A 23,017-nucleotide genomic window follows, 5' to 3' on the forward strand; every position below is an offset into this window, starting at 1 on the left:
TCCTTTGTGATGTTGATTTTTCTCTCTCTGCTCTATTATCCTGTAACTTTGCTTTACAGAAATGAACCTGCAAGTATTGCTGCTTCAGGTTGCAGTCACAACTGACTTAAGGGCAAGATTGTCCTTTCGTGCTTAGTCCTTCCTAGTTGCAGGGACTAGGATATAATGGAAGATRTTTGTTGATGAAAGAGAGAGCAGCATCTGTTATATAGGGCTGCAGGTTTTTTTGAATCATTCAGTGGAAGTTTGCATCGACTACACAAAACAAGAAGAGACTAGAACATAACCAAAATATGTTTCTAACCACTGGAATAGGAAASTRAATTGGCTAAACTCTAGGATTTAGRCTTTGTATGTGGATAACTGTAATGATAAGGTCTTTTCTCTGCTTAATTAAAGGCACTCSTCTGCAGAAATAAGAAAGCAATTTACTCTCCARCCAGGCTTTGCACAGTTCTGCCAACGAAGTTTAAGTACCCCTGGATTTTCTACTCTTCATCTGGTAAGTTTTGAGTGCATGTTCTGTATACAGATTGCCATCTACATTGCTTAAAGTTTTCAGGCTGAATTAAGTGACCTTCTTAAGTTGTCTGTTGCTTTCCGCTGGCTTCTGCCTAAAGCTGTTAAAAATACTCCCTGGTGAACTGAGGAAATTATGCATTTCAAACAACTGAGAATGCTCCCTGGAGCATGAGGTAGACRGTCTGTACGCTACTATAAATCAAGGTAAGTTAGTAAGTGTTGGAGCGCGTTATAGCTTTGCTCAGCTGGAAACGTTAAACTCCACCAACTGAATGGGTTCGTTATGTGGTGGCCACAGCTGCTTTGCAAAACGGCGTCAGTGAAGAAAGAGGAAAAGAAGAAAGACGGAGGCTCAGCCGGGATTGCTTGATGCATGCTTTCCAGTCCTAGCCGCAGAGCCGTCACGCCGACCTGCTTTTCGGCGGTACGCAGTAAGGCGAGTGTTACGTGGCTCTGCATCCTCTCCCTCAGCCTTCCGAACGTAAGCCCGCCCGGAGAAGCCAGACCGTGCGGCTCTGTCGTTACGGCAAAGGGAGAAATTGCCAGATCTTTTTAATCGCCCGTCGGAAAGGATGGGGTTCTGCAAACGTACTATGCCGTGACRTTTTGATACTCCCCTTCTTCCTCCTTCTTCCTACCTCCCCCCCCCCCACACACACACATTTTTTTGAGGCGCAGTAAGTAGAAGCAGGAAAAGCCCGTGTGCACTAGCGATTGTGGAAAACGTAAAAGCACTGTATGCAAGCGTTCACTTCCTGCGTGTCAGGGCCTCCCGCCGCCGCCGCCGCTCGCTTCCTTAATCGGCAGCGCTGCGACATTTCAGCTTGTCGCTTGCGGTTGTTCGGCCTGAGGAGGCTCGGTTCTCCTCTCCTGCGTGCAGGCGGCCGCTCTCGCTCTCGAGAAGCGTGACGGCGTCTCGCTTCCGGCGTCTTGCGCTGTAGCTGCCATTTTGTGCGCTGCCGCAATCTGCACGCCTCTAAATCCAGCCTCTCTGACAAGGTATGTTTGCCGTGATGGCCTGGGGCGTCTTCTGCGGAGCGGTGAGGTCCCGCGCTTCTGCGACGCGCAGCAGCGAACGTTGGCTCCTCGGCCGTGACGGGATCTCTTCCTCTTTCTTTTGATAACTTGCATCTGCAGTTAGGCAGACCATCGCCCTCCATCTGCGTTTACCTTTCCCCGCTATCTTTTTCGTCTGTGTCTAAGAAATTCCCAATATTGACCGCTGCAGGCAGTTGCAGTGATTAAAGATTGTTATTACCGTTCCAGCTAGAAAAAGTTGGAAAGTAATGAAATGTGATTGCTTTGGCTTGTCGGAATTGGAGAGTGTGGTTTCTGAAAGGAAGTGCAATGCTTATCAAAAATTAGATTGTATTGAACGACATTATTTTGCATATAAAACATTACATCTTCAGCAACTGCATATATAAAATACATTTTTGTACACTTTTAGCCATTTGTTTAATCTTTTTTTTTTTTTGGTGCAGGAGTTAATATTTGAAAATAGAGCTTCATATATATGTTTTAACGCACAATGTTTTGCATGCTGATAGTACAGTAAGTGGACTTCAAGGATATTGTCCTAGGACTTTAAAGGCAATTTAGAAAAATCAACAGCTAACAGAGATTACTATTTACTGAAAACTGTTGACCCAGTATGCTCAGCACTAAATTAGGCACGAAATAGAGATAGTGCTTATCCTGAAAATTCATAAACAGCACGATGTACTTCTTCAGTTGGCTGCTTCATGATCCTCGGGACTTACCATCAGTTTTAGCTTTTCCCTTTGGGTAGGAAGGGCAAGAAAGAGAGGGATTTTCCAAAAAGTGGTTTCAGAGAATGCAACCGATCCTTATACATGTTCGCAGTGGGGAGATCCAGAGACCGTGCTCAGGTAAAGCCCACCACAGTTTCCCTATAAAAGAGGAGAGTGGGTATGTTGGTTTTTTTTCTCATGTGTTCGGTGGTTTGTACTACATCATTTGCAGGAGTATTTACCTCATCTATTTTTGTCAAGTGTTTAAATTGCTGTGCTTCTTCTAAATGTTTTATCATATTTCTTCTAAACATGCTTTGCTTTCTGCAGTATTTTTCTCAATTTTTATTAACTTACTAACTTCCTCGCTTATATTTCCAGAATACTAATAAGACTCCAATTCTAGTATTTACCACTGATCAGTTTGAATTTACCTCCCTATCTACCATGACTGACGTGTCATATTCTGTGTAAGCCATTTTAGTTTGGAGCTACCCAGAACTTTGTTACTGTTGGGCACCTTCGCGCCCTTCATAAATTGTAGAATTCTGCATTGTCCTATTGATGTAAAATTCCTGATGTTGTGAGTGCAACACTGCTATTACACAGGTCATGGGGAGAGGATGCAAGTCCCAATCCACTGAAGCCAAACAATTGCATACTATTGCATACTATTGCATACTTTAGAGGTGGGGATTATCCCATCTGTTGTATATAAATGTCAGGGGGAAAAAATGCGTATGTCTTACGCTCTCTAATTTCATTGGTTTAATAAGTTATGCTGGGTTGGTTTAATAAGTTACATGAGAAAACCATGTGAGAAGTCTAGAAATTTCAGTGGCATGATCCAATGGGTAAGTCCACGCTACTCTTTCTGAGTTAAAATTGCTTCAGCATCAGTTAGCCCTGGACCCTTTTAGGAGTTACTGCAAGTTCTCTCTGGCAGAATGATACTTCCAGAACCAAAATTATCTGTACAAAGTCTAAAACCTATGTTATGTACAGGATATGTTCAAAAGATGCCTCAATCCATGTAGAACTAAAGGAACATACAGTAACATTTGCACTATGAACATTTCTTCACATTCAGAATTTTGGGAAGTTTTCCTCCTACTGCTGTAGATGGTATAAGTGCAAGTGGAGCTTCTTGGCATTGTTTTTAAATACATACATGCACAAGCAACAAAAAATTCTCTAAAACTTTTACATCTAAATATCCTAAAATTACGCTAAAAAACTTTAGGGTAAAAATACCCTAAAACTTTTATTTTTTAACAAACTTTTAAGTAGAACATGACTGATGTACAAAACGGAAGATTAGAGCAGAGTCTAACAAGATGTGAAGAGGACAAAACATACTGGCAAAAATTCCACTCAATGAAATGCAAAGTATTCATGACCCAATTTTTTGTGAACAGGAAAGAACATCTTTTTCTAAGGCTAAGTCCAAAAGTCCTTTCTGTTTAAGGACAACTGTCACTGCAGCAAAGTCTCAAGTTCTTATTCTTCACTCACTTCAGACTCAGGTGAAAATCCTATTAACTTCCATGAGCACATTGCCTGAGCATGTGCTTAGCAATAATGTGTGAAAACTTCCTGATTTCGATCTACAGATGTTATTTGTGGAGACAAACACTGGAATATCCCCAGAATAACCCTGTAAAAAAAATCTTGGGTGAGATAATAGTTCCTGTAGCACTAAAGATAAAGGTCATATTGATATCACAGGCATGGGGTCCTTTGTTTTCCCCAGACCCCACCAATAAAACCCCACAGATAGATTGTCTCATCCGTTTTTGGTCTGTTTGTTGTTGGCACATGCAGTCTGGTGAAATGTATTTGGGCTACTGGTGCAATAGAATCCTTGTTCTTTACAGTCAGGGATGATTTGATATTTATCCTTCACTAGAATTTTTCCTCATGACAAATTAATTGTTCTAATATGGTAAATATTTTTCTGTGCTCTTACTGTATATAGGTTCCCATTGCCTTCCTGGAACTCACAGAAAATAAAAAATAGGTTTCCTAGAGCTGTAGCTTTTAGATCTATTCATTATTTTTCAAGACTGTCAACAATATGAGATGCTGATGCTGGTTTCTGTACACAACTGGACAAATATTTTCTTTATGTATACAGGCTATTTTTCTTGGTTATATAGCAAGTGAAAGTAAATTTCAGTATTATCTAAATACAAATAAATGTGACTTTATATATATTATTTGTATGTGGAGCAGTTCTAGTTAGCATATCAAAGAAGTCTTTTCTGCCTCTGTTTTTTAGACTAAGTAGGTAAAAGGAGCCAAACAGCTTCATAGCACGTGCAGCTGGCAGAGCTCCCACTTGTTGAACTCTGTTCTGGACTGGATGTTCTACGTAAGAATGGCTGATTAAATATAATCAAATACCATTGCTCCCTGGCAAGATGCAATGCCACGTGCTGTAGAAATGGTGGATATCTGAGGTTTGCTGTGATAACTTCAGTAGTTTCATGCAATGTTTTTGCAGTTACTGTGCTAACCCTCGGAGAAGAGTGCCAGTTTGGATTTAGGTGTAATATCTTCCATTTCTTCTTTTGAGTTTTAGAACTTTTTTTCTCTTTGTTCCTTTTCTTTTTCAGCTAAATATTTCGCTAGCAACTTTTCCCTGCATTAAATGCAGTGGCGCTGTATATAAGGTTAGAAGTCTGTTTCCTATGCTTAATAAAAATGACAGTGACAAGCAGTAAATAAATAAATAAACCTAAGTTATGTTAAAAAAAATGTTGCTAAATAAATACCTTTTTATTTCATTCTTTAGCCTTCCTTTTATGACGCAGTAGACCCGGTGGATTTTGAAGGCTTCCTAATGACACAGCTGAGCAACTTGGACTCAGAACTAGCTCATGAGCTTGGTGATTTTCCCGAAGATGACTTGGACATTGTCTTTACACCTAAAGAGTGCAGGACTTTGCAGCCTTCTATGCCAGAAGACGGGTAAGAAGACTCTCTCTCTTTTTCTCTGAAATGCTGTAGATTTAAAAATAGATTTGAAAACAAGGCTGTTGGTCCAGATACCTCACTGTGCCGGCCACTATGTACCCGATTAACTTTAAACATTTGAACATTGCCATTGATTCTGTTAGGGCTGTTTGCACACCTAGAATTACGTAATTAAGTACTAACACAACTTCCTGAGCTATCTGGTAGCAGCAGGAGTGAGATATGGGTAAACTGGGGAGAGGAGGAAAGAAGGAGTGTGAGAAATAATTTTGTAGCTGTGATCCTGAGGCTGGAAGCTGATTCTGGTTGTGTAGGAAGCACAGGACTGCAGGGTGGTTTTTTTGCCGGTTACGTGTTATGGGGGGTTGGTCACATCACTAAACATGTCTTTTTCAGGGCCTTTGTTGCTTAAGGAGGGGGCAATAATAGTTATTTTAAAAAGTTTGGGGGAGGAAAAATTTGTTAATTTCTAGCACAGGAGTCACATCTCAATCTGGACAAGTATCAATGAAATTATTAGGAAGCTTTCCACTATTTTCCAGCAGGTTTTAAGTTAAAACAAGTAACACATGTTGATGCCAGCGCTCAGCAATCCTGGAAATTTTTAAGCTGGTTAGATACACAGACAAACTACATGCAACAGAAGTTTTCAGAATGAGAAAAGAGATGCGCTGGAGATTTTTCTGATGTGTTTTGGAAGAGCCCTGTGCATTGTATACAGAATATTCTTCAAGGACCTTTTGACTGTAAATGCTACCTTGAAATAGAACCACAAAGGCATATTGTGGTTTGCAAGCAGCAAGAGCTGGATAAACTTCAAGTCAACACCAGTTTAACCCCAAACTTGTATGTTTGCAGAGACCAGACCATGCGAACGTGTTTCAGTGGAGGGGTTTGTGTGTTGTGCCTGGCTCCTTCCAGCACATTCAGGAAATCACATGCATAGTCGGTATTCTTTGTTGTGCTGAGCTTCAGTATGGCTGGGTTGAGCTGGCTTAGCTTATGGTGCTCTGGCTTGCAGTGTAGACCTGCATCACCCTGTGTTCCTGCATAAGTTGTAACAGCCTGCTCTAATTTATACCAGGTAACAATATAATTTAAAGCCCTATCCGACAACTGTATTTGTGCAGTGTCTTCTGCCCAGCGTATCAGGTGTGATGAGGCTAAATGGAAATGACAGTACAGATGATTTTGTGTTAAGTGTGGGCTAGGCGAGACTCCTTCTCTCTCTAAGAGAATTTTCAGCTTGCAAGTTCCTTTTTGGCTTAGTACATCACTTAAAAAGTTCAGAAGAGACAAGGTGGTAGAGAATCCTAGGGGATTTTGTAACATGTGCTCAAAAGATGATTTTCACTTAAACTTACGCATGAATCCCTCATAGAAAATATTCCAATCTTTCTTATGATTTTTCTTTCTTATAATCTTTCTTTTCTTTGTGGGTAATAGGAAAAGAGAATGAGTGTGGGAGACCATTCATATTTTGACGTTTGAACTTCCCATTTAGTTAGATGATGAATATAAACAGTAAAAAGTTATCCAACTTTGAAATGAGATTTAAAAAGATAAAAAGACCATTTCTTTCCTATACTTTTATATATATATATATATATGTGTGTGTGTGTGTGTGTATATATATATACACACTTATATATATATAAAAGTATTTCCAAGCTTATTTCCCAGTATGTCAGTTAGTTAAAAGCAGCAGTAATCTCTTCATATTTCTGGTAGGAGAATGAGTAGATTCATGCTGTACAATCTGTTTTAGACCTTATTTGCAGCACAGGGAGATTAAAGTTTTTACAAGGAGTCTGTGGTAATGCTGAGATAGTCAACAAAACAACAAACATGCTTTCAGCAGGTTTTGTCATACATCGGCTTCCCATTTTGCTGTTCATACCACCACTGTCAATATTAGTGCTTTCTCAGAAAACCCTGTTCAAGGATGCCACGTTACCTGAGGGAAGGTTAGAGCATGGGAAGGGCATGAACCAAAGGTTATTGTGTAGGCAGTGCAGTCTGCGATGTACTCCTGTGCTGAACGCAGGAAGCAGATACCACCAACCAGACTGGGTTCACGTGCTATCTGCTTACAAAAATATGTTCTTTCTGCACCAGATACAGGAAATTGACTGTGTGCTATGTCTGTCCACCAACCAAAGCAGCACACAGTCGTCTGTCATACTTACCAACCAAGGATTCATCCTGTGGTGTATCGTTCGTAACTCAATCTTGGTAATTGGTTGCAAATCTGCTAAAAAGTTCTGGGTGGAAAGAACTAAAAAGTATCAGACCTTCTATTCGATCCTGCATTGCAGGTTTATCCTGCTTTTCTGCTTTCTTAGTTCAAAGGACATAACAAGTGATTTTGATACAAGTCACTGAATTTTTTCAGACTGGGGGTAGGAAAATTACACCACAACGTCATGACATCAAATTCACAGACAACAAACTTAGCTTATAATATTTCAGTGCCAATAAGTATCCAGTCTATTAGTCAGCACTGATAACTCCCTACATTAAATGACTCACTGAAAAATTATGAAGTTATGTTTTCAGATCTTAATGTTTTCTTATGCTTTCTGATAAAACATGTTCCTTTTTTACAATTTCCTCCATTTTTATGAGAAATAGAAAATGACACCAAAACCAGTCAATGAGATTATGTATTCCCAAGAGTCCAGGAGCTGAGGTCTCTGGAAGAATATCAGAGATAGCAAGTAAGACTTGCTATCAAGTTTTGAAAATCACAAATGTGGGTACCTGGGATATGTTCTTTTGTTTTGCAGAATATGGCAACTCAGTTTTATATTCATGAAATACATGTGGAAATAKTTACCTCTGTTAAATGTATGTTTGCTAATTTATAAGCACAGCAGCAAAAATGTGCATCAGGCTACTCACGCAGTACAGGTAATTCTTTAAAACTCAGTCAATAGTGTAGAAGTAAAATAAACATATAGAAAAGAACTAAGAGAGGCCTTAATCTGAACAGCATACTTAGATGAATTTCTTTGTCCTTCAGGTCTGACCAAGGTAATAAAATATTTACTATATGTTGCTTTTTCTCCAGGGTTGAACTAGATTCACATGTCAGAGATTGTGTTCAGACGTATATCCGGGAGTGGCTGATTGTGAATCGAAAGTAAGTTATATATAGATAAAAAAATTAGGAAATACCTTGCATCTTATTTGAGAGAGAGAAGATGTATGTTGTTATAAATAATCCTTAAGAGTAATGATTGGAATCAGTGACTGAAGACAAGAATTGACTTTTCAGTAGTTTATTTAATTACATTGTTTTGTTTCAGCAGGCAAGCTATGGCTAAATATTCTTGCTGCTGCTTCTTCATTATTGGGAACCATAGCAGAATTAATCAAGTAGTAATTCACATCAGCAGTGTATAATGGTGATTTATCTGAAAAAGGAATACTGCATTTATTTTGCTTCCTATTATTCTTAGGTGGCAGTTAATTGGCCAGTGTAATATACTTGGTAGGATATTATCTTTCAGAGGTATGAAACTTAGTTCTTGAATGCTTATGGGGTTTAAAATTTCTGTGTCTTAAGTTCCTGAGAAAATTCCAAATGAATTATTTTCCACTTTTATTCCTCGACCAATTGCACTTTGAATTTAGGAATACAATACCGCAAGGGGTCATATGAGTCTCTAAGGCCATTCACTGCTTTCCAGATACATAATCCCTTTCTAATCCGATTGATCTTTATTTTAAAGTAGTAGGTTAGTAGTAAGTAGTAGTAACCATTACTCCTGCTGTCCTAGAAATTTGCTCATCTGATAGTTGCAGCCGTTTCCTAGTTCCCAGGCTCAATGTACTCACTGCCATATGGGCCATTTATTCTTAGGTCAGTACCATCTTTTTTGTCCTTACCGTTTACCCTGTTTGCATACTGAGAGACAGCAATCATATGCTACCTCAGCCTTTAAACTGCTGGGCTGAACAAACTGAGCTCTTCTGGTCTCCGCTCGTACTGTAGTAGCTTTACTCAGTTAATATATATGCTGTTGAGTCCTTCATCTCAACCCCTTATTCCTACTTCTTTTCTCCTTTTATCTTATGCTTGAAAAATCTTTTTTTTTTTCTTAAAAAAAAGTCCTGTGCAAGGTCTAACTCAGTTTGAGTTTCGACAGTTTTGACTTTATATTCCTTAATACCAGCATTTTAAAATATAGTTGTGTTGGCTCTCCAGTCTTTTTAATCCTTGTAGGCTCTTTGCTTAATATTTAYATGCTTTGGGTGTTTATGTCTTGATGGCTTTTCTTTCTTCTTTTTCCTTTAATCCAGTTAAGTAAGGAGTCTTTCCTAACAAATCCTGTAGATTTCCTAAAGAATCAAAACTTCTAAAACTATTTTAAAATTTCTTGTCAGACAACAGATGACTTAGATAATCACTCTAAGCAGAAACCAGGAGAATTTCCACTTGTGGCTAGATTTCCAAGTACTGACAGAACACACTCCTGCACTGGAAATTTTTTTTTTTTTTTTTTTTTTTAATGAAAAGTCAAAAACTCTTCGTACTGTACAACTGACACGGTTGTATTGGAAAAGTGAATTTTCTGGATGTATTATATTCATTACTGGACTAACTAGTTTGCACTAATATTGATTTGTGCTAACTTGTTCTTTGATCAGTTCAAAAGGAAAAATAACGTGGATAAAGATTACATTTGTATGTTCTTCTTTTTCCCCTCCCTGCTCTGAAATTTTGACATAATTGAATTCCTAACGGTGTGTGAAAAGGAAACAGAGTGCTAGTAGCAAAAATCTGAAGATTAGGGGGAACTGGCACTGACTGACTGTATTCATCAGATTATTAGTGTAACGTCCAGGTACACCATTTTTTGTCTATAAGGGATCTCTACATTTGGGGTCAGCASAATTCAAAGTACAGGATCAAACCTGTGGCCATTACAAGCTACTCAATTCCCTTTAGCTTTTTATTTTATTTTATTTTACCTCATTTATTTATTTATTTATTGAATGTCAAGGATGCTTGCAGTCAGTGCTTTCGGTGCTGGGRTGTCAGACTCAGAGTGATGCTCTCTGGCGGTGGAAGTCACCTCCTTGCCCAACATCCCTCCCGTTCGTCAGGCAGAGCTTGCTGAGGCCCCATTTTTCTGCTGCCCCTTCCTGTTCATCTCCTGGTGTGTTCACGCCGTGCTCTTCAGAAGTAGTAGTAGCAGTGGCTGGTAGAGTGCTAGTATATTTACTGCCATTTTGTGGGGCCCTTTTGCCCACTCTTGCTGCTATCTGTGGCTTTGGTCTGATGTACATCACCAGAGAGTGCATAAGCTGATGGTTGTAGAAGACTTGTCTTGTTTAATTTTGCAGTTTGTACAGGGACAGCGCAGCTGCTGGGGGTTATTAACTTCCTCCGTGGGTGCTGCTGAAATCGATTCAGTTCTCAGAACTGTTCCACAATGAGTCACTAAAAATAAGTTAGCGAGTTAAGTAAGAGTTTTGCAGGCTCTCCACCTACAACGTTCAGAGCGGGGACACYAGCTCTTTACATGCTGTTGTTCTGAATACACTGTCTAAGGAACCAGCACGCAGCTTTGTCTCTGTACACAAATAGGAAGTAAGTGTAACAAACAATAGAGCATAACTATTTTTGCTCTTATATGTGCTTGCAGAAATGTAARTGGAGTCACGGAAATACACACGTGTAAAAACATTTTGTAGTAGCTTAACTATCTATCTCATTCATTCAGGTGAGGCAAATTCACATGCAAATTCTTTATTGAGCAGTTGGGTCTGAGGTGAGCATGATGAAGAACCATGTCAGGGAGCTGACCTTTGATGGCTGTGGCCAGCAAATCAAGCAAGTTATTAAAAAATGCAAAGAATGAGATATTTGAAATTGCAGTATATTTTACACTAAACCAGTGATAGATTGTTGTCTGGAGTCTCATATTGTGCTTGGACACCATTCTCAAAACAGATGTGAGAGGAAGAAAAGGAATCAAGAAGGGAGCGAGAAAAATTAGGCGTGGAAAGCTTTCCATTGATTTGAGAAAGGCTGACAAAATGGTAGTTGTCTACTTGGGAGTCAAACAAAGATCCCCAGGACAGGGAGATGACTATGCGGTCTGGTGATCTACAGACGTTGTGGTGGGAACGTGTAAATGACTTTCATCCATTCGTGGCTCTGAAGGGTTTCAGCAGTGCGGAATGAACGGAGTGCCGTGGCTGGCTTGAGGAGGAAAGAGGTCCTTGTGCCTCCGAGCAGAGAGATGCGTGAGAGGGTGGCGGGATGCATCTAGTGAGTCTGTTTATTTCTGCTCCAGGCTGCTTCCTGGGTCTACCAGGGAGAGGCTTCTTGGGTTCTCCTTGCAGTTCCCCTTTGTTTCTTCTCTGTGGCCCATTTTCAGAATTCAGTGTATGGCTGTTCACTTGGGACGTTTGCTAAAAAACAGATTTGTCTCTTTGTGAATTTTAATTGTCATTGTGTTTTTTAAAAACACAAATTTGCCATGAATACTGTCAGGGAAAGGCATCTTGGGTATAGCTTGTACTTCTCAAGGTCAGTGAGGTCTCAGCTAATTAAATCTCTCCATTAGTGGTTTATTTGCCACTGGAGGTGGTGGAAAAATAGCAATAAAGCATCTTTTGGATGCTAAGGTATCTTAAAATAAGCTTGTGTAGAATTCCTGTCTTTCATTCTGTGTGATTAATACAATTCCAAAACAAGGTCACCTCCAAGGAGAGCTGGGTTTGTCTCTTTTATGACTTCATTTTTCATTTGCAGTGAACTGGTAAACAATTAAAATGCACACAATTAAAATTAAAACACATCAGAGCATATAATTCAGTTACTCCCAAAATGTAATAAAAAGGTGTCTCCCTGATCAATAATTGCTTATCATGACATTTTTATGCAAGGCACTAAGATGTTTAGATGTTGCTTAGGAAATGTTATGGAAAGGAAAATGAACAGAGCAGCATATTGTAACTAAGGAGACTGGTTACAAAAAGGCTGTTACACAATTTAGCAAAATGCAAGTTAAAGAAATAGAATTCTGAATGTATTTGGCATGTTTTTTTCAGGGTAACTACTACTTTTTTCCATCTGTCACATAAATGTAACTTGAAATTGGGACCTTTCTGGAAAATTTTGCAAAGTTCCCAGCAGAAAGGGTTAAATTGTGCCGTGGGTGAGAGCCCTCTTTTAAGAACAGGTACTGTTTGAACAAACTAAATAGTTKTACCTGATTCACTCACTATACCAGCTGGGACATGCTTTGGACCAAACGACATTTCAGACAGCAGCAGTAAACTCCTTGAGGTATAATTGCAGGAGCAGAGAGACAACCAAAAAGTAAGTGTTCCTGATCAAAGTTCTTCATTGAAATAATGACTTCATCTTGCAAGGAGCTCAGAATTTAGTTCGTGCCTATGTCAGGTTTCTCTCTTGTCTCAGTTTGACAGTCCATTCAGAAGTGATGTGAAGTAATGTTGTTCCTTTAAAACCCATTCTTAATATATATGATAGGGCTGCAACAGTGTGATAACACAGTTAAACWTTGAATTTTCATATGATATTTCACATTTTATATGAAAGTTGTATTGTGCTGCTCTTTTATGCAATAATGTTCCCAGTTGCTTAAGTTTTTTAATTCTTTTTTTTTTTCTGTTTTATTTTCCCTTAATTTCTTTTTGCTCCATCCTGGCTTGCTTGGGTTTCTCTGTGAAAGGAACCAAGGAAATTCAGATATTTGTAGCCTGAAAAATAAGGGATCGCGAAAGGATTTTCACAAAACCCTTCAAAAACAAACATTTGAATCAGAAACTTTGGACTCCAGTGACACAAGCTTTCAGGTATTTTTTCTTCCCTACTGGAAAAAGTTATAAAATATATTAACTTTCATCAAAGGAAGTTGATTTACTGCTAAGGTCTGAAGTCATGGGTATGGCATGTCTTTAAGAGGAAGTATTGTAACCATTATTTGTAGAGGATGGAGGGCTGATCCAGCCCTAATCTAAGAGGGTCAATGTGGTTGTATAACTCAACCTGTCGTCTCGTGTCCTGGGAAGCACAAACACCCAGACCAGGCTATGCGCTAGCAGCAGTACACCAGTCACCTTATTCTTCCTCACCGTGTGTTGTGCTGTCAGACTCGAGAGACCTGAAAAGCGGCTCCCTGCAACAGCTGTTCTGCTATGATTTCAGGGACATTAACCTTAAAACATGGCAGGCAGTACTGCCATTTTTTTTGTTCACCTGAATTTTCTGCCTCTGCATTATGCTGGCATGCAGGTACAGTTTAGGAACTTTGTCTTGCGTGATTGAAATAGCCATCCTTCTGCCACCAGTAAAAACAGGGCTCAGGTTTTCCTTTCAGCTCTGCTCAAGGAGGAAGTCACCATATCCATGAGTTGTGCTCACTGCCAAGCTGGTAACTTCATGTTCAGGGCTGTATTGGCCGTTGGCCAGATCAGAGTTGAGAGAGAAAAATCTTGCTTGACATCTTTTCCAGAGATGTAATATCCCAAACATAGCTTTTTGTTTTTTTTTTTTTAATTAACCTGTGGAGTTATTTCATCTCCGTCATCTGAAAGATRTGAGAGCAAATTATTAAGTCCTAATCTTGACTAGCCTATTAATCCTCTGGAGCACATAGACAAGATAAAAAACGAATTACTGTGATCACTAGACCTTTGGATCTCAGATAGTCTTAATGTGTCATAGCTTGGTGATGCCCACCTTTTAAAACTTCTGAAAATGGACCGGAGAATGGGAAATACGAATTGCAGTGTGATAGTCCTCAGCGAGTGGGAACAGAGAATGTAGCGACTTCCACTCTGTCATTGCTTCTCTTCAGTACAGAGATACTTGAAGATGCTTACACTTGATGCATCTTCCCTTTTCCCCTTGCAGTCAGRACTGAGAAAACAGCGCATATCATCTTATTTCTACAGTATTGTCCCAAACCCTGTTAGCAGAAAATCTGAAAAAACAGAGGTTCTAATTAGAGATTTCAATATAGCGATGCCTGTTCTGCCGAAGTATGAACACTGGTGTATGTGAAAAATCCTCAGTCTTGCCTCACCCACAGGCTAAAGAAATCCAGGTGACCTAAAGGGTCTAAGAATGATCGGTATTAGATTCATTACACAAAGTATCTGTAGTATTAGTAGTATGGCTGGAGTAGTGGCCTCTGATAGGAGTGAGGATCGCATGGGCCATGCGCTGTGACCCGAAGACAAACATTGTCCTGTCCCAGAATAGGAAAAAATGCAGAGAGACACAGAGTGGAGAACCCCAGGGAAAAGACTGAGATGTGCAGTAGGAGCTATCTTGCCATCATGTGCTAGATAATCTTTGAAAGACAAGCAAAGAGAAACTTGAAGATGTTCCAGTATTCAGGTCACATTTCTCTGTAAGAGGTTTTCCTAATTTGTCGTTTTCCAACAGGCAGGTCCCAAGCACGTACACGTACTCCCTGAAGATGCCTCAAAAACTACCCTCACGTCCTCTGACTTTGATCTACGCAGCCTACAGCCTGATCCCCGCTTGGAAAACCTGCTGCGACATGTGAGCGCGGAGGAATTTGAAAGGCAAAATGAAGAAGCACGACGAACCAACAGGCATGCCGAGCTCCTGGCCCTCTACCCTTCCGTAGACGAGGTGAGCTCGAAAGTTTTCAGTACACAGATTGTGCCTTATGGTGGTGTTTATGAATGGTTTGGGGTGTTTATTTTGGTTTATGGCAGGGTTATGAATTAATTGAAAGATATCAGGTTACCAGTTCTGGTAAACTGTTAACCTGAAGTTAAAAAAAAAGTCCAGTGAAGGATGGATTTTTTTTTCAGTGATAAACAGGGGCTGTTTTTTCATATTCAAATAATTGTTTCAATGTGATTCCCAGCAAAGACAATAGGTTGATAGATGCCTCAGTGGTCAGCCCTGTACTTACTTCCTGAGCTAACTCTCTTGGTACAGAATGCACTCATTTGCAGTTAAGTTTTACACTAAAACTGCACTATAGTCAAAAATGGGTTTTGCAATCCAGATATATGTTTCCTTTGCTTTTATGTATCTACCCTGGATAATAACATAGTGAGGACATATCACAGTGAGCATGGGGCGTAAGCCTGTCAGCTATCTTGAATATGACTTCAAGCAGATGTCCTCAGGCTTATGATGCCACCTTAGGCTTTGTTATACTCCTTCTTGTGTGGATCAAGCCACATTCTGATAATATGTTTGTGTCAGACTCAAGGTGCTACCCTTTTTTATAATGTTTGCTTGGAAAATACACCATATGGAGGTCAAAAGTGTAAATCATCAGAAATGTAAACCAATCTCCTTCTGACTAAAGAGATGAAATGCCTGCTGAGTGGGAGAACATGTTAGTTTGCAGCAATAGCTTAGCTATGTCATGTAAAGTTTTATATAAGTATGTAAATTTATACTTATTTTAATTGTATATAAATAGAATAACTGTTTAATAATAGGAGGATGCGGTGGAGATACGACCAGTGCCAGATCGCCCAAAGGAACATCTGGGCAACCGGATTTTGGTAAAGCTGCAGACTCTCAAGTAAGTGTCTTTATATCCTCCTGGTTTAACAGGTCTCAGCAACATCTTTCCTTAACAGTTTCTTAATCCATAGGAGTATATTGCTACAGTCCCTATTATACTGCAGGTTTCATGTTCAACTATAAACATATAAGTGCTTGCTTGTTTTTTCTTAGTTAATTTTGGCAGACAACACTCCTATCTAGAGCTACAAAAGCCTTTAACTCGTCAGGGTGAAAAGAAGTTGGGAGGGGAACCCAAATTATCTTCTCAGAACAAACTAGACTGCTCTCTGTACGTGCTAATGGACTTGATAACTAGAAAAAGGGTGTCAAAAATGACATGATCATTTTTGTTTAATATCTGAGGTCACCTTTCTAACAAAATTAGAAAATACATTGCAGGCAGCTTACTTCCCTTCTTTTCCTCTTGAAATCATCTAATAAAATGTGCTAATAAAAAAATCCTGCAAACTTTGAGAGAGCTGAGGTCTGCAACTAAGTCTCTCTCCTTATTTTCTAATAGAAATGTCAAGCAAAATACAGCCCTTTTATTTTTCWTTGTACAGAGTCCTAAGAGTGAAATATTAATTAGTGTCCTGTGTCTTTTTCCTCAACAGGTTTGATATAGAGATTGAACCTTTGTTTGCGTGCATAGCTCTCTATGATATAAAAGAAAGAAAAAAGGTAAGTGTGCACTAGAGCAGAGCGGTGGACAATAGCAACCCATAAATAATGGAGTAATAATGGTTTATTTTTCCATATTTTTCAGCTGAATTTCATTGTGATATGAAAACTCCAGGATGTTTAACTTCTCTTTTGTTATTTTTGTTCAGTTGGTTTGGATTTTTGTCTCTGGAGTAGCAATTTAGAATAACTTACAAAAAAATATGCAACTCTTGCACATGTGCAGTCTGACCCAGGATTCTTTTTACTCGGTCAAAATTTTGCATGTTTGCAATTGTATGTTTTGTAGTTCTAGTTACTACTTTTGACTTACTTTAAAATAATCTTTGATGCACTGTTGCTTTGTAATGAGGTTTTTTTTTTTTTTTCTTTTCAAGATCTCTGAAAATTTTCATTGTGACCTGAATCCTGATTCATTAAGAGGATTCTTGCGTTCCCATACACCCTCCATTGATTTGTCTACTCAGGCAAGATCTGCAGTATTTTCTGTCACTTATCCCTCATCTGATATCTACCTAGTAATAAAGGTATGTTACAGTGCTACCTCAGCATTGTTCTTCCAGCTCCCAGCTATACCTAGTCCGAGTCATCGAGTTGACAAACATGAATTTCTTGTAGCTAAGAAGTATTCTGATGATTTTAATAGTACATGTGTAGGTATCCACTGGTATATCTCACAAACTGACATATTGACACCCTATATTCTAGTTCCACTAAGTATTTACAGTTCCCTAGCTCTGCATCAGGGAAATTCAAAGGAAAGTGCAATAGGTCATTTTTAAAATTGCGAGTTACATTTTGTAGGACTTTTTGACTTTATTTCAGTGCATTTTGCATTGCTTTGTTTATTAATTCTGAAACCTGAATTACCATTTCATTTGGAATGTATAAATTTTCCTTAGTGAAAATGCAGGAGTATCTGACGGACAGTGTTGTCGATAGAAAATTGGGAAAAGGTATATTTAAAAAAAAGGTATATTATACGTTACTCCATAAAGACAGTTTCAAGAATTCTATATTATGCGTTTAGGCAGGCTCTTTCATGTTGTTAGAGAAGGAACATGTTAATATTTGGGTAATTTTTTTTCTTCATGGATGTTTTACTTTACTGCTTTTTGTAGATAGAAAAAGTGCTTCAGCAAGGAGAAATTGGAGACTGTGCAGAACCCTACATGGTTCTTAAAGAAAGTGAGGCTGGGAAGGTAAGTAACAGCTATAGTGTTAATGTCAAAGAATGCATGCCCCAGAGAAAAACAGACAAAGAATAGACCCTTAGAGTAGAACAGAGTCTTCAGGACGCTAGGAAAGTCTCCAGTTGGTACGTACATGGAACAGGTAGTCTGATTCCTGTGACTAGCAGGAAGAGGTTGTGAGAAGACAAGGTACACTTTCATTATTGACCTTTTTGGAAATCAATACTGATAAAGTCTTGAGCAATGAAAGAGCTAGGGGTGGGCAAAGGAGACGACAAGGCAAAACGGAGTTAGCACAAATATTTGCACCTCAGAGACACGCTATTGATTTGGATAGGCAAATAACATGTTGGAGTATGTACATGGCCGGTTCAGTGCTGTCATCCTAAAACATCATGAGCTCTGCCCATGGAAGTCATGGTCATTTACCTCCCTGGAGGAGACTGATAATGTTTCCTGGACTCCCACAGATCTCTCACCTTTAAAATATCACTTTCAGCAGAATATTGTTTCTGTATCTGATGAAGGAAATAGCACCTACTAACATTTCATGGTGATTGCTCATGCTGGGCATGAGGATCACTGGAAAAAGATCTGCATTCTTCTTTCCTGTAATGAAGATGTACGTGTTGAAAGCAAATGAGAGGCAAATGTACAAATCAAAACAGCTATGACCCTGACAGTGGTGTAGCAGAAAAGCGTGGTAGATAAGACTTCAAATTATTTATTCAACTGTAAATGTGTAATTTCAGGTTTTTCTCTTATAGTGGACATGACATAAAATAAAAGCTTGTTTTAACACACTGATTATTTTCTTCTTTATTTTAGACAAAAGAAAAGATTGAAAAACTGAAAGCCCAAGCTGAATCCTTTTGTCAGCGGCTGGGGAAATACCGAATGCCGTTCGCCTGGATTCCCATAAGCCTATCTAATTTCTTTAATGTTGCGACACTTGAACGAGAACTACCTGAGGCAGAAGGTTTAAATGGTAGTACTTTAACTATGCTAATTAATGTAAAGTGACTTTTCAGTAGTACTACGCTTAGGAAACAATTTGTCATTCACTCTGGTATCAAGACAATATTATGATTCAAATTTTCATCTTCTCCACCTTCCTTTTCTTTGCTAAGAACACTTACCAGCTGACATGCTCGCTATTTCATCTTCACGTATTTATTCCTTATGATTTCTAAATATTATTCCATGTTTTAGGCCCAGTTGTGGTTGAATACTGTGGAACTTATAGAAGTGGAACTGCATTTACCACATAGAGTCCATTTACAGTACAAAGAAATCAGAATATTTATCTTAGTTCTTGAGTGTACAGGAGACGTTCTCAAGCTATATCCAGCAGTCACTGACCCYTGGGCTTGATAATCTGTTAGCTAAAGATCTGAATAAGCTTGTGCTCTGCAGTAGGATAATGTTGACTTCACTAGATGTATTCTGGCATTCCATGGTTTCACATAGTCTTAAATGAAAGTAGTGTAAAAYGTAGGCAAACAAAGTGTTTTAGGTGCCCTCCTCTGTCCTCTGATGTTTCTGGGAACTTGTGGATTTCTAATGTATTCTGGCAGTCTTTATATGGAAACAACACAAAGTGAGTTGATGTTTTTAATAATTTCTCTTTGAAGGGAAAGGATCAATTAGTGACAAGAGAGCAACACTGCTACAAGCAAGAAGACTTTCTGAGAGGAGCCTCAGCTCAGAGGACGCTTATCCAGTATCAAACTTCAAAACAGTGTCTCAGACCCACAATACCTTCTTTAAACAGGTATGGGATGTTCTTTATTTCTGATCACCTAAGACGTTATTCATCCTTGTAGTGTGAACTGTATTGGGAAAAGTTAGCCAATGATGTCAGTGTGAAGACTGGAGGATGGTTCCTGTCGAGCAGGCAGCAACCCACTTGCTTTGCTTGCTTCAAGGACATGTTTCATGCAGCAGATTTCCTCAGTGTAACAGAATATTGCTATAAAGGTACTGATTTTTGTCTTTCTTCTGATAGGAAGGAGACAGGCTTAGTGATGAAGATCTGTTCAAATTTCTAGCTGATTTCAAAAGATCATCTTCCTTGCAGAGAAGAATTAAGACTTTACCAGGTAAAGAATTCATTTTGGATAGAACAGGACATATGTACCTGTCTCCACTCAATTACTCTATAAATTCCAACCACAAAATGTAGTAACCTTGTTTTTTAAGTCTATAATTTGTACTATTATGGAACTTCCTGGATTCTCAGTGTCTATGTGAAGACAGCTTTTTTTTTTTTTTTGGTGTGATTGGTGAGTATGGAGATTCATATTTAGCTTTATATTCTAAAATGATTTGTTTTTCTCCCTAATTCACTGTCTATCTACTGAAATACATTTGTTAATTATCATTCAAACTGTTTGAAGAGGATAAGTTTAAAACAGATTTCCAAGAACCTTGCTATTTTCCTGTAATTTTTTTAATCGATTATATTTTGAAGAGGGAGATTAAAATATATATGCATTTCCCCTTTATTTGGGTCAGTGTTCTTAAATCCAGGAGAGAAGCAGAGATAGTGTTTGCTCAAAGACTGGACCAGCTGACTTTTTCTCTTTAATTAAAGTATAACTCTGGCACTTCTGGGTTGTAAATAAACCTCTAAAATGAACTGAGTGCAAAGCTCTTTTGCCTTTCTGGCTGAATGCCAAAACTGGCAAGTCTAGGTTCCCTAAAAGGTTTCCCCTTATCATAGCAAGTATTTAAATTGAAAGCCTATTTATGCCTGTGTAAATGTTATCATTATTAACTCTTTAACTGCTGGCCACTGCAAACCTGACAGTCCTGGTGGGTGGTGTCTGCCRAGTCAGGTGATTAATCAGAGCAGCATCAGTGTAGGGAGTGAGAGAAAACTTTATTATGAAAAAACTCTCTTTTATCTTTACTTTGGCTTTTTTACTTTTACATTATTTATGAATTACATTCATGAAAGATACTAGAAAATCAAACCAGCATATGGCATTCCTTCCTTTCTTCCTTCTTTCCTTTTCATTTGACTTTGCAGAAAGCAGACATAGCTACAATTTCGGCTTGATGTGTAGGGATGTGTGTACATTATTTCTTGCGTCTCTTTCTACATGCGTATTTTCATTCTGTAACAGCCTTCAAATTAAAGACTTAGTTCTTATTTCTGCAGTATTTCTTTGTAACCTTAGCTTTGTTTTCATTCTGTTTTATTATACATTGGTTATTTTTGATGAAGTGCTGAGCCTTTTTATGTTTTTTTCTTTAAAGGAACACTTAAAGTGGAGATCTCGCCAGCTCCAGAAAGCCTTGGTTATTGTCTGACACCAGAATTATTACCAGTGAAGCCATTTCCAGAAAATCGTAATCGCCCTCACAAAGAGATTTTGGAATTCCCAATTAGAGAAGTGTATGTTCCCCACACCATTTATAGGTAAGAAGCAACATTGTTTTTTAAATTCCTAAGATCCGTTTTCAAGAACAGTTGTGGCATAGATACATTTTTTTGCAGATTAGTGGATACTAGAAATAGAAAAAAGTTGTTAAAGATAATGTAATAGGCTGATGATTTAATCTTATTAGCCGTTACAAGGTAAGATCCCTACTGTATGTTCTACAGTGCATTTACCAGTCTAATTATCTTGACCTCTACAAAGTATTTCTAAAATGTCCAGAAAACAAACAGCAACTTTCATTGGCTTGATATAATTTTTTTTTTCTTTTGTGGTTTTTCTGTTAATTCTCTCATTCACAGTTTTAGTAGATGTTTGTCCTGGATGGTTTCTACTGTTAGTCTGTGTCATCTGACTATCTAAAGAAATAATATGTTGCTCTGCGTACTCCTTCACTATGAGCAAGCTCTGGGCTATGCACGTCACTGAAATCTATTCTGTTCTGGTTGTTTCAAGGAGACCACAGTGCTCGGTAGTATGGAACTGAGCAACTCACATAATTTCTTAGCGGTTTGGCACATGTGAAGGAATGAATATCAATAGAATATGCTTCAAGATGTTTGTGTAGTATAGTATTACTAGTATTACTAGTACCTAGTAGAATTAGTAATAACTAACTAGCAGTAATTGAAAAGGGGCTGACTTGTATCTCATGGTATATTTCAGTATTACAGATACAGAAATACTAGCTTTTGTGTGACTGTTGTGTTAATTTTAGTGAAGGCAAGGACATAAAGCAAAATATGTCTTACATCAGTTGAACCTATTTTAAGGGACATTTCTGATCCCTAAAACAGTAACAACATTGAACAACATTAATGGCAAAGATATGACTATCAATAATAAGAAACGGAATGAGGACACTGAGTAAAGGGACGTAAAGGTTATTAGCTTTTTGGAGCCAGAGGGGCAAGGGGAGAAGGGAAGGGCAAGGCCTGTGGCTCAGTACAACTCACAACTTGAAGACCGCAGACTAACTTATCCTGGGGAGATGCTCCATGCCTTCATGAGAAACCAGAGACTTCAGTGGTGCTGTTGGTCACACCTGGATTTGGGTCTCAGCTTTTGAGGACAGCAGAAGGAGGAAGCCCTAATTTGACCCTGGGGACAGCTTGTTAGATATGCTGGGGAGATGGTGAAAAAAATGCAGAAATGTTAGATCATTTTTTGCTGCTTTGTGACTAAGAACATGTTTGGGGCCAGAAAGAAGAGCTACTACCAGAAATTTTTAATAAACTCCAGCACTAGTTCCCCAGAACGTTAGATGAGGCAGCTTTGCAAACCTTATGGAATAGCAGAGTCTGGAGCTGTGAGGGGTCCAGAAAATAACGCTTGCGTTTGTGCAGTGGCAGTGATCTCTTCCCACAAGCCACATCTCAGATGCTTTTGCCACTGAAAGTGCTCACTTAGTGCTCATTTAGGGCACCATTTAGTGCTCATTTTGGTGAGCACAGATCTGCAGTTGTGGAATGTAGGGCAATATATCTAAGTAATTAAATTGCCATGCAATTCTCCTTGCTTAGTTCTATGCATTATGAATAGCATTTTGAGTCTGAGATTAAACTAACTTATGCGAAGTAACTCTCTGAACTTGAATAGAAAATTTATGAAGTGTTTTATGTCATTTTTATTCTCTTTCCTCTAATCTAAAAAGCAGAACCATTCTGTCTTCATAAAGCACTGTACTAACATTTAATCATAACTGAGCTACTGTCATGGCCTGCTAGTGTTTTACAGTTGATTTAATAATTCCTAAGTTTTGATTGTAAGTCTACAAGCCAGGTTTATTCACTAGTGCTATAGATACTAAAAGAATTAGAAAAGGATAAAATAATCACTGTCTTATTAATATATTACCATGAATGTAAGAGAGAAAGGACTGTGTGTATA

General features: G+C 38.6%; 1 protein-coding gene across 3 annotated transcripts in view; it reads left to right on the forward strand.

Annotated features, from left to right (window-relative positions):
* Positions 1–403: 403 nt before the first annotated feature.
* Positions 404–23,017, forward strand: part of DOCK8 (dedicator of cytokinesis 8) — a 75,970-nt gene continuing 53,356 nt past the window's right edge. The window contains exons 1-13 of one of the 3 annotated variants that reach the window (XM_026059995.1): positions 404–502; positions 5,074–5,249; positions 8,329–8,400; positions 12,974–13,097; positions 14,695–14,907; positions 15,738–15,823; positions 16,422–16,488; positions 16,866–17,015; positions 17,610–17,690; positions 18,510–18,669; positions 19,316–19,455; positions 19,690–19,783; positions 20,946–21,108. In XM_026059995.1, the coding sequence (XP_025915780.1) occupies positions 5,122–5,249; positions 8,329–8,400; positions 12,974–13,097; positions 14,695–14,907; positions 15,738–15,823; positions 16,422–16,488; positions 16,866–17,015; positions 17,610–17,690; positions 18,510–18,669; positions 19,316–19,455; positions 19,690–19,783; positions 20,946–21,108 (1,478 nt within the window). In that variant the 5' untranslated portion in view covers positions 404–502; positions 5,074–5,121. Of the gene's footprint in view, positions 503–1,303; positions 1,522–5,073; positions 5,250–8,328; positions 8,401–12,508; positions 12,598–12,973; positions 13,098–14,694; positions 14,908–15,737; positions 15,824–16,421; positions 16,489–16,865; positions 17,016–17,609; positions 17,691–18,509; positions 18,670–19,315; positions 19,456–19,689; positions 19,784–20,945; positions 21,109–23,017 lie in introns of those variants that run through there. The other 2 variants (XM_026059994.1, XM_026059996.1) reach the window with 2 other exon arrangements.

This window comes from Apteryx rowi, unplaced genomic scaffold (genome assembly GCF_003343035.1).
Source record: "Apteryx rowi isolate R43461 unplaced genomic scaffold, aptRow1 scaffold_163, whole genome shotgun sequence".
Lineage (NCBI taxonomy): Eukaryota > Metazoa > Chordata > Aves > Apterygiformes > Apterygidae > Apteryx > Apteryx rowi.